Raw genomic sequence first — 12,421 nt, 5'->3', positions numbered from 1 at the left:
CTCAATTAATTCATCTAGGGGTGCAATGATTATCTTGACACCATAGGTGTGTCACAGAATTATATACCATTGGGCAGTGAAGAAAAAAATAATTTACATTTTTACCACCAACATTGTGTGTTGGCCCCAAAGTTTGCATTTTCATACTGGTAAAACAGTAAAAATGGCACCAAAATTTGTCACAATTTCTGCAGAATGTAGAAATTCCCTGTATATGGCTGTACAGTGCTGCTTAGCCATATGGAGAGACTCGGGAGGGACGGAGCGCTATTTGCCTCTTGGAACGCAGCTTTTCCTAGAATAGTTTGTGGACTCCATAAACAGCCTCTTAGTGCTAGAAGAGCAGAATTGCCCCTCAAGTGACCCCATTTTGGAAATTATACCCCTTGGAGAATTTATCTACAGGTGTAGTGACAATTTTGACTCCATGGGTGTTTCCCAGAAACAAGCAGCAGTGGATGTTGATGAGTGTAAATTGCAAACTGCCGTTGTAGTGACGCTGTAGTGACCAGTACATTATGCCCAGACCTTGCTTCTGTAGACATGCATCCGTAAATTAGGTGGGCTCACTACAGAAATGCCGAATATGTGGACACTATATGTAGTTTAGGCACCCTGGGGCTCAGAAGGGAGGGGGGCATTTGGATTTGGGAGCGCAGAATTTGCTGAATTTCTTTTGAGAGGCGAGGAGCCATTTCACTTTTCCAGAGCCTTTGTACTATCAGTAACATGGAAGCCCCCTATATTTCCATTAACAGATAATAGACCTGAGTGAGGGCTTGCTTTTTTGGGGGGGATTGCGTTGACGCTTTTATTGGGAACATTTTACATAACGTTTGGGATGGGATCACATTTATCTGGCGCTCTACACTGAGCACTTTGGGGTTTCTGTCTAAATCTCCAAGTGACGTGATTCAGATGAAACCCTGAGGGATCCATTCACTATAATGAGGCAGCAGAGTTACTCTGTACTCCGTCAGGCCTCTGTTCAGCATTGTCCTTCTTTTCAGAGGTGCACAAAACTGGCTGAACGCTGCTCCCGCAGAGCAGTCTATGTACGGCGCATGTCGGGAAGGAATTAATCGCAGTGTGCTGACGCATAGTGTGTGTGTGTGTATATATATGTATATGTATATATATATTTTTTTTTATTTTTTTTTGTTTCCCTGAATATTCATGTAATACTAAAGGTATGCGGGCCCTAGTTTTGTTTTCTACTTTGTCGCTGCAATCTGTTATATACTGTAATCACAAGAGTCCAAAGTCTCCCTTTTGTTTCTGAATCGTTGCTGCCCTCTGCTGCCATCATGGATACATTACAATGTATAACAATTTTCAACTAGAATTAGGACTTTTTTCTTACTGGCCGAAGAACTTATAGGCAAGTAGTTGCTAACTACCTGCCTGTTGTGCCCAGTGCTGATCTCTGCCGACACAGTGCGGTCACAGACCATTCCTGCCGGCAGTTCTCCGGTTTCCATTGACGTGACATTCACAGAGCAGCGTCTTCTCTACTGCTCTCTCGATCGGGACATCACTGCCGATGTCATCATGATTGGCAGCCAGCTCCCTGGTGTGTAAGTGCCTAAAAAAGCTATAAAGAGCCAGCTGACAAACACCATATCATCGGCACTAAAATCCCGTCAATAGAGCAGAGTCCATACTAATGCCTGATTCACACATCTGTTTTTTGTGGTCTAATCTCGCCAGGTAAATTTAACCCCTCCATGATATCCGCCGTACATGTACAGCGTTACAGGAGGTACACATATTTGGTATTGCTGTGTCAGGAATGACCTGATCTATAAATCTGTCACATTAGTTAAAGGTAACCTGTCACATCGTTTTGCCGCTATAAGGTATGGCCACTGCCTTTTGGGGCTTATCTACAGCATTCTATAAAGCTGTAGATAAGCCCCCGGCCGACCTGAAAGAAGAAAAACAAGTTTTATTTTACTCGCCAGGTGCGGTCCGGACCGATGGGTGTCGCCGGTCCCAGGTCCGGTGCCTCCCATCTTCATGCGATGTCGTCATCCTGCTTGCTTCGTGCCGTGCTCCTGCACAGGCGTACTGATTTGCCCTGTTAAGGGCAGAGCAAAGTACTGCAGTGCGCAGGTGCTGGGCCTCTGACCTTTCCCGGCACCTGCGCACTGCAGTACTTTGACCAGATATGGGGTATCTGTGTATTCAGGAGAAATTGCATAGTTAATTGTACCATTCATTTTCTCCTGCTACCCTTGTGAAAGTGACAAATTTGGGGCAAAAGCAACTTTTGTGGGAAAAAATTTATTTTTGTTATTTTCACAGCTCCACGTTATAAAATTCTGTGAAGCACATGGGGGTTTCAGGTGCTCACATTACCTCTAGATAAATTCCTTTTGGGGTGTAGTTTTCAAAATGGGGTCATATGTCTGCAGTTGCCACTGTTTAGGCACATCAGAGGCTCTCCAAACGCCACATGGCGTCCTCATAGACCATTCCCTCAAAGTCTGTGCTTAAAAACATTGCTCTTCCTTTCGCAGCTCGGCAATGTGCCCAAACAGAAGTTTCCCACCACCCATTTGGTATCGGCTTACTCAGGAGAAATTGAAATTTTGCTCCCCATACCTCTAGATAAATTCCTTGAGGGGTGTAGTTTCCAAAATAGGGTAACTTGTGAGGAGTCTCCACTTTTTAGGCACTTCAGGGGCCCTGCCAATGCAACATGACGACCGCTAACTGTTTCAGCCAATGTTGCGCTCTAGAAGTCAAATGGCGCTCCTTCCCTTCTGAGCGTTGCAGCACGCCCAAACCGTAGTATTCCACCACATACGGAGTATCCGCGTACCCAGGAGAAATTGCACAACAAATTTTGATATCCATTTTCTCCTGTTACTCTTGTGAAAATTGAAAATGCAAACTTTTCTGGGAAAATGTTATGTCCCTTCCACATTGCTTTAGTTTCTGTGAAGCACCTGAAGGATAATAAACTGTGGTTTTGATCACTTTAAGGGGTGCAGTTTTTAAAATGGTGTCACTTTTGGGCTACATAAGCCCCTCAAAGTCATTTCAAAAAATGGTTTTGTAAATTTTGTTGGAAAAATTAGAAATTGGTGGTCAACTTTTAACCATTCTAACTTCCAAACAAAAAAAATATGTTTTAAATATGATGGTGATGTAAAGTAGACGTGTGGTAAATATTTACTAAAGTCACCAATGACATATTAACTGACAAAGCCAAGCGACACTACTCTGTCCTCCTCCTAGACCTGTCCTCTGCCTTTGACACAGTGGACCATTCCCTACTATTACAGACCCTCTCATCCCTTGGCATCACTGACTTGGCCCTATCTTGGATTTCATGGTACCTAGCAGACAGGACATTCAGCGTCTCCCACTCGTACACAACCTCCTCACCTCACCCCCTATCTGTCGGAGTCCCGCAAGGTTCAGTTCTAGGGCCTCTGCACTTCTCCATCTATACTTTTGGCATTGGACAGCTCATAGAATCCCATGGCTTTCAGTATCATCTCTATGCCGACAACACACAGATCTACATCTCTGGCCCAGATGTCACCACCCTACTAACCAGAATCTCACAATGTCTGTCTGCTATTTCATCCTTCTCCGCTAGATTTCTAAAACTTAATATGGACAAAACAGAATTCATCATCTTTCCCCCCATCTCACTCGACTCCCTCAACAGATCTATCCATTAACGTAAATGGCTGCTCACTCTCCCCAGTCCCACAAGCTCGCTGCCTCGGGGTAATCCTTGACACTGATCTCTCCTTCAAACCACATATCCAAGCCCTTTCCATTTCCTGTCGACTTCAACTCAAAAATATTTCCCAGATCCATACATTCCTAAACCAAGAATCTGCAAAAACCCTAGTCCATGCCCTCATCATCGCCCGCCTTGACTACTGCAACCTCCTGCTCTGTGGCCTCCCCTCTAACACTCTCGCACTCCTCCAATCTATTCTAAACTCTGCTGCCCGACTAATCCACCTGCCCCCCCCCCACACACACACACACACTATTCCCCAGCCTCTCCCCTCTGTCAATCCCTGCACTGGCTCCCTATTGCCCAACGACCCCAGTTCAAAACCCTAACCATGGCATACAAAGCCATCCGCAACCTGTCTCCTCCATACATCTGTGACCTCGTCTCCCGGTACTTACCTGCACGCAACCTCCGATCATCTCAAGCTCTCCTTCTATACTCCCCTCTTGTCTCCTCTTCCCACAATCGCATACAAGATTTCTCCCGCGCATCCCCCCATACTCTGGAACTCTCTACCCCAACACATCAGACTCTCGCCTACCGTGGAAACCTTCAAAAAGAACCTGAAGACCCACCTCTTCCGACAAGCCTACAACCTGCAGTAACCACCAATCGACCAAACCACTGCATGCCCAGCTCTACCCTCGCCTACTGTATTTTCACCCATCCCTTGTAGATTGTGAGCCCTAACGGGTAGGGTCCTCTCTCCTCATGCACCAGTCGTGACTTGTATTGATTAAGATTGTTGTACTTGTTTTTTTTATTATGTATACCCCTCCTCACATGTAAAGCGCCATGGAATAAATGACGCTCTAATAATAATGGATGGAACTCTCTGGTTCAAAGGCATGAAAATTAAAAGTTTAAAAATTCCACATTTTTTAAATTTTCATCAAATTTCCAAAACGGTCACAAATATACACAAAAAATATCGGCTTAAATTTATCACTACCATAAAATACATTGTATCACAAAAAACAGTTTCAGAATCACAGGGATCCATTGAAGCTTTCCAGAGTTTTTACATCAAAAATTGTCACTGGTCAGTATTGGCAAATTTGGGATGGTCAGGAAGGTGAAAACAGGCTTGGTGGTGAAAGGGTTAATGTCACTTGCTAGTTTCGTACTATGACAACACATCGACCTCGATTCATCAAGACCGGCTTTTTGCATGCCAGTTGTGCAGTGGAGAAAGATGCACCATGTTTATGAAGCGGCGTGGGCCTCTAAATTAATTTGATACGTCTTTCAGATGCTGTGCAACACCAAAAAAAATATCCTCCGGTCAGGGGCTGGTATCCCTTTCTGGGTTAACCCATTACTTGCCAAATTAAAATTTTTACAAGTACGGATTTTTCAGAAAAGGGCGTCCCAATATTCATTTAAAAATGACAATGACATGATTTCCTATTTTGAAAACATTCATTCTACAAACACAACACAAAAAATTGGACCAAATTATATAAATTATTAAATCTTAGTTGCTAGAAGCTAAAGATTAGGCGTCCCAAAAAAAGGACATTGGTAGAATGGGTTAAATTAGGCCACTTCTGTTGTATAATTTTGTTGAATTTGTGGTTAGCATTGGGTCATGCCCCTTATTGCTAAAAAAAGGTTGGCACAGCTGCCCAAGAATGGAGCAAAAATGGCAAAAGTTTCCCAATTTTTTGCCAACTGGCGACGACTGTATGATGTGTTGGGGCCATTGTTTTTGCTTTCTTGTTCTTCATAGTTCAGACCTTTTTTTAAAGGAAGAGTTTAGGCAGCAGGACAAGTTTACAGACACTGAAGAGCCTTTTCAGTCCCTGCCATTTATTTACCGCTAATTACAGGACATTCACACGGCACAGGAGCTGCGATAAGATGGAGGGTTAGCTAAATCTGAAGCCAGTCTTTGCACCATCTTCTCGGTTGTTTTCTGCATGTTCTTGGCTGTTCTCAAAGCATTATCCAAAACATAATGCAAGATCTGCACATAAACAGAATTATGAGTGTAACTAATATTTTTATGTATTATGGACCCTGTTGATGTAGGACTAAACCAAACATACATACGGTACTTCATAATCCTCTGTGTAAACCCTTATCCATGTCCTGTGCTTGGGTAGGACTATGGGCTGGACGGAAAGCTCCCACTATGCTGGACCAAGCCCATCTAGATATTTGGGCTGCTGGAATATTCAGCCTTATTTCCATAGCATCAGCCACCGCAGGGAAGTGTAGCCAAAATATTGGGACTAATGTTAAAAAAAAAAAGGCGGCGGCATCTTCTGCACCAAATTTATACCCTCCCGCATGGTTTGTTACACATCATAAAAGGTGTTTCTAGAACTGCTGTCACCTGATTTCACAATACAAATGCATGCATACTGAAAGGATTGCTAAGACCTGATGAGGCTGATGGGCTAACTTTGAAAATCGATAACTGAATGTCTGTCCCTTTATTAACCCCGTCACCCCCAGGCAATGTTCCGTTTTTGCGATTCTGCTTTTTGCTCCCTTTCTTCCCAGAGCCATAACTATTTTATTTTTCCTTCAATATGTCTGTGTTATGGCTTGTTTTTTTGTGGGACGCGTTGTACTTTTGAACAACACCATTCGTTTTAGAGTATAGTGTAATGGAAAACGGGAAAAAAATTCCAAGTGCGGAGAAATTGCAAAAAAGTGCAACCCCACAATAGTTTTTTGAGATTTTTTTAACCATGTTCACCAAATGCTAAAACTGACCCGCAATTATGATTCTCCATGTCATTATGAGTTCGTAGACTGCAAACATGTCTAGGTCCTTTTTTAAGTGGTGAAAAAAATCCAAAGTTTGTTAAAAACAAAAAACGGCGTCATCCATAGCGTCTCTATTTTTTAGGGTCTGGGGCTGGGTGAGAGCTTATTTTTTGAGTGCCGAGCTGACGTTTTTAATTATACCGTTTTGGTGTGGATACGATGTTTTGATCATCTGTTATTGCATTTATTGCAAAGTTGTAGCAACCAAAAAACGTAGTTCTGTTGATTTGAATTTTTTTCTCGTTATGCCATCTACCGATCAAATTAATTATTTTTATATTTTGATAGATCTGGCAATTCTGAACGTGGTGATTTTTTTTTTTGTTATTGTTTTATATTGAATGGGGCTAAAGCGGGGTGATTTGAACTTTTATATTATTTTTTTATATTTTTAAAAATCTTTTTTTCCACTTTTTACTTGCTTAAATAGTCTCATTAGGAGACTAGAAGCTGCGATCATCCGATCGCTTGTGCTACACGCAGCAGGGTTGCAGCCCTGCTCTGTGTAGCAGAGATGCTCATTTGCTACAAGCGCCGGCCACTGGGTGGTGCTCATAGCAGATCCGCTATGACAACCACAGAGGTTCCCTGTAGACCCCGGGTTGGCGACCCGTGGTTATGTGACATGGTCGCTGGTGGACAGGGTTTGTGATGACCTTCCGGCGCATGCATGCTAAATGCTGCTGTCACAGATTGAGAGCGGCACTTAACATGTTATCATCAGAGGGTGGATTGCGATTCTACCAGCAGCTGTTAGGGGCACATGTCAGCTGATCAAATCAGCTGACATGTGCCAGAAAAGATGCGGTCTCAGTGCCAGAGGGCACATCAAAGGGGGAAACACGACATGCACCATGTATATACAGCTCTGGCAAAAAATTAAGAGACCATTGCACAGTTTTATAAAAATCAGCTTATCTACATGCCTGAGTTTTATTTATTTTTTTTTTAATTCTGTGGAAGCATGGCTGAAAAGCAATGTCTGACTTTCATTTGTTAATTTTCATAGATTTTGTATTTATTATTACTTTTGTCAGATTCAAGTTATTTCTGTGACCATTGTAGGTTTTTCTGTCATTAAATGAGGGGTACCAACAATTTTGACCACGTGTAGTCTGGCATATGCGAAAAACTATGTTATCGCTTTGAGGAGACCAAGATTAAATGTTTTGGCGATAATTCCTAAAGGTATGTTTTGCACAAAGCCAACACTGTGCATCACCAAAAGAACAACATACCATCAGTGAAACATGTTGGAGGCAACATTATCCTTTGAGGACAGTTTTCAGCAGCTGGAACTGGGGCTTTAGTTAAGGTGGAATTAATTATGAACAGTTCCAAATATCAGTTAATTTTGCAACAAAAGCTTGAGGCCCCTGCTAAAAAGTTGGAGATGAAAAAGAATTTCACATTTCAGCACAACGACAACTCTAAGCATACCTCCAAATCAACAGAAGAATGTCTACACTAGAAGAAGATTAAAATTTTCGAATGACCCAGACTTGAATCTAATTGAAAATATGTGGGTGACCTAAAGAGGGCGCTGTACACAGGCAATGTCTTCGCAACCTGACAGAACTGGAGTGCTATTGTAAGGAAGAGTGGGTAAAGATTGCCAATTCTAGATGCCCATGCTGATAGATTCCTACCCAAAAAGATTGAGTGCTGTCATAAATTGAAATCGTACATCAAGAATCCTAGACTGAGTGTTCATAGTTATGCAACCACAATATTTTACACCTTCAATGGATTTGACAGATTATATGTGATATTAAAGATGGAAAATGGTCTGAAATGATTCTTCAACGTGACAAAAACCTGGCATTTTAACATGGGTCTGTAAACTTTTTATATCCCATGTATTTAAATGCAATGCCTATCAGATATAATTTATAATAAGTGATCTGTGCAGAAACTACTGCAAACCATTTCCATTGTTAGACGTCGAGTTATATGGTCAGAAAATAAACTTTTACCTTGCTATCTATGTAATCTAGATTATTTGGCGTTACATTCCTCCATCTTTTTCTTTGTACTGTGGATATAGTGGAGTTTGTCAACTGGGAGTGCTGAAAAACAGATTTCCCACTGGATCTGAAAAGCATGGAATATAATGATTTTGGATGAATCCTACTGTGACTGTACCACCAACACTGTATAATGTAATATGATCAAAGTTGCATGTAGGCCTGCTATTACCATTACAAAAATGATACTTGATGGATTAGATATTAAAAAGGATTGTCTCATTGTCCCTGTGCACCTGGAATGCTGCATATTATAGCAGCATCTAAAAGTGTATAATTCAGACTAGCAACGTGACGATGCTACTGGTCCGAGCTGTCAATCTTCAGGAGTGCACCCCACCCTCGGCAAGCAGGAAATCAGAAGGCAGAGGAGCAGTGTGCTCCTGATTATAGATCAGTCCACATCTTCAAAGTGAACCTGTTAGCCGGATTTTCTAAGCAAAGTACAGCCATAGTCAGATTTCATGCTATTATACTGATTAAAATGATACCTGGGGTGAAGAAATCCGTCATGTGGTTCTTGTGTAATCAGTGTCAGAAGATGTCAGTTAATGATATGACTGTGCTGGGCAGCACTGTTGACAGAGTCTTAGAGTATGCTCTAAGCCAGATAGTCCATGAGCCGGGCCAGATATCGGTACCACCCGGAGTGACTAATTTTCTTTGGTATTTTTAGGTAGATGCATGTCTGTAGTTTATTTTTTGATATGATAGCCCTTACATATACGTAGCTTATTAACCCCTTCAGCCCTAGGCCTATTTGTACCCAAGTGCCTAAGCCAATCTGACCTGTGCCACTTCATGGGCTAATAACTTTGGAACGCTTTCACCTATCCAAGCCATTCTGAGATTGTTTTCTCGTGACATATTGTACTTCACGTCAGTGCTAAATGGGAGTCAATATATTTTACCTTTCTATATAAAAAAATGCTAAATATTCGGAAATTTTGGAAAAATCGGCAATTTTTTAACTTTGAAATTCTCTGCTTTTTACAAAAATACTGATACCCCCCATAATAGTTATTAATTTACACTCCCCACATGTTTACTTCATATTGGCATCATTTTGAAAATGAAACCTTATTGTTTTACGACGTAATAGGGCTTATAGTTTTATGCGCAATTTTTCACATTTACAGCAAAACCCACTTTTCAAAGGACCAAGTCACTTCTGAAGTCACTTTAAGGGGCTTACATAACAGAAACCACCCATAAATTACCCCATTTTGCAAACTACACCCCTCAAGCTGTTCAAAACTCATTTTTAAAAACTGTTAACCCTTTAGGTGTTCCACAGGAATTTTAGCAGAATGAAGGCGAAATTTCAAAATTTCATTTTTTTTCCAGATATTACATTGTAATCCAATTTTACCTGCAACCTAGCAAGGGTTAACGGCAAACCCAAACTTGGTTACCCTAATTCTGCAGTTTATAGAAACACCCCACATGTACTCGTAAACTAAAGTATGGGCACACAGCACAGCTCAACACGGAAGGAGCGCTATGTGGTTTTTGGGTGGCGGATTCACTGGAAGAAATCTAGGGGGCCATGTCACATTTGAAGGCTGCCTGAGGTACCCCCACAGTGGAAACCCCAAAAAGTGACCCTATTTTGGAAACTACACCCCCAAGGAATCTTTTAGGGGGTATAGTGACCACTTTGACCCAACCAGTGTTTCACAGTAGTTGGAAACACTTGGTTGAGAAAATGGAAAAAGTGCATTTTTTACATGAAGGTGTCATTTTAGGCTCATTTTTTTATTTTTAAGAGGTGTACCAGCAAAAAATGCACCCCACTATTTGTTCACCAATCTCTCCCGAACACAACAACACCCGATATGTTGTCGTACACTGCAGTATTGGGGAACGGCAGGCCTCGGAAGGGAAGGAGCGCCAAATGACTTTTGGAGTGCAAATTTTACTGGAAGAAATCTAGGGGGCTATGTCACATTTGAAGACACCCTGAGGTGCCCCAACACACGCACACACACTGACACATACACGTTCTGTGCTGAACAGGACTCTCCGGTCTTCTCTGCAGAGCTCCTATCTCCCTCTGTAGAGGCTGACACCTATTTCAGGATGCAGGCCTTAGAGATCTGTGTGTTGAATCCGGTGTAATCGCTGAAGGATCAGTGTCTGGAGTGATGGACGGCCGGAGGTACAACAGAGCAGTGAGACTACACAAGCTGGTCTATGAAGCACTTATGAGGCTTGCATGGAAAAACTTCCTTCCATGGCTAGAAGAAAACCATGCAAGGGACCTTCACCATCTGGATGAAACACTGAAGAACATCACAAACTTTCGCATCAGTGTGTCGCAGGGATCCTTCGAAAAGCTCTTGGATAATGAATCTTGCACACTTACCCTGAAGCTCTTTCAAGTTTATCTTGAGACCCTCAGAAATGAACAACTCTCAGCATTCTGGATGTCATACTTGGACATGGTCGAGACCATGCTGGCCCTGGTTCGAGCTTCAAGAGAAGGCAACTGGATGCTTCACCTAGGAGCAATCCGACAGATGATACCATGGTGTTTTGCCTATGACAAGGTCAACTATGCCCGATACCTAACCTATTACTATGCCACAATGTCTCGGCTGCCCATAGAACACCCAGAGGTCCATGAATACTTCATGCAAGGTGGCTTTTCGGTCCAGATCGGTAGCAAGAATCCTTTTGGACGAATTCCTGTGGACCAGACCATTGAAGAGACAATCAACAAAGACACCCAGACACCAGGGGGCACAAAAGGCTTCAGCCTCAAAGTTGGAGCTGTTTCCAGGTTCTACCTGACATCAGAGTACCGCAGTATGTACTTGAGGCAGCTGAGGGCCCTGGTAGGCCAACAATATACTGACTTCAGCCATTCAGACCTACAGGTGTCTAGGATTAGAAGAGATGAAGCCGATGTCCAATCTTTCGTTCAACTGCTGGAGACAGGTTGGGTGAACCCCTTCAACAAAGAGCATAATGGTGAACTTATCAGTTTGTCAACAGCGACTGTAGCACCACCAGATGTAGCCAAAGACCTTCAAGGGGCATACAGTATAGGAGAGGATGCATATCAAACATTCAAGGATGAGCGTTTGGGTACCGATAAGCCAACTACATTGTTTCATGACAAGATGACGAAGAACAAACTTAAAACGTTCTCTAACATCCAAATGAAGACACGCAGACAAGGTCTTGGCAAGGAGGTAATTTTGAAGGCTGACAGAAACCTATTTGGCCAGATGATACTTGTAGCTGAGAACAGAAAGCTACAAATGAGTGATGTCTTGACTCATCCCCTGGGTCCATTGCCATGGGCACTTGCCAATGGTGATGGGTCTATCCGCAAGACCAACAAGGCTGCCCTCGCAAGGGAGTTGGAGAGGAATGCTCGTCCTGCAGAAGTGATCCCCGAGCCCTCTGCAACCATCATTGATGGGATGAGCCTGGTTCAGAAACTGAAGGGAAACAATGCAACATTTGGCCAGCTAGCAGGCACAGCAATGAGTCGCGCTATCCATGAGGGTGCTAAGAGCAAGCGCATTGATATTGTCTTTGACGTCTACAAGGAGACATCCATCAAAGATACAGAAAGAGTCAACAGATATGAAGGCACAGGGATCCATTTCAAGAACATTCAACATGGGCACAACATCCAGCAGTGGAAAAAGCTTCTAAGTAGTTCCTCCAACAAGGCAAGTCTCATAAAGTTTCTGGTAGAAGAATGGAAGGCGAAACACCACAGGGAGAAGCTTGAGGAGAAGGAGCTGTATGTCACATGTGAGCAGCTCTGCTTTAAGATCACCAAAGAACAGTGGGAAGAGGCTGCTGACCTTAAGTCAAATCAAGAAGA

At 42.7% G+C, this 12,421-nt stretch overlaps 1 protein-coding gene across 1 annotated transcript in view; it reads right to left on the bottom strand.

Moving 5' to 3' along the window:
• The window catches only part of AKNAD1 (AKNA domain containing 1), a 140,955-nt gene that overhangs the window by 16,877 nt on the left and 111,657 nt on the right, over nucleotides 1-12,421 (bottom strand). The window contains exons 15-16 of the mRNA XM_077278342.1: nucleotides 8,524-8,641; nucleotides 5,587-5,735 (exon numbers count right to left, since the gene is read on the bottom strand). Of these exons, the coding sequence (XP_077134457.1) occupies nucleotides 5,604-5,735; nucleotides 8,524-8,641 (250 nt within the window). The 3' untranslated portion in view covers nucleotides 5,587-5,603. The remainder of the gene's footprint in view (nucleotides 1-5,586; nucleotides 5,736-8,523; nucleotides 8,642-12,421) is intronic.

Source organism: Ranitomeya variabilis, chromosome 8 (genome assembly GCF_051348905.1).
Source record: "Ranitomeya variabilis isolate aRanVar5 chromosome 8, aRanVar5.hap1, whole genome shotgun sequence".
NCBI lineage: Eukaryota > Metazoa > Chordata > Amphibia > Anura > Dendrobatidae > Ranitomeya > Ranitomeya variabilis.
This window is presented reverse-complemented; position numbering and strand designations above follow the sequence as displayed.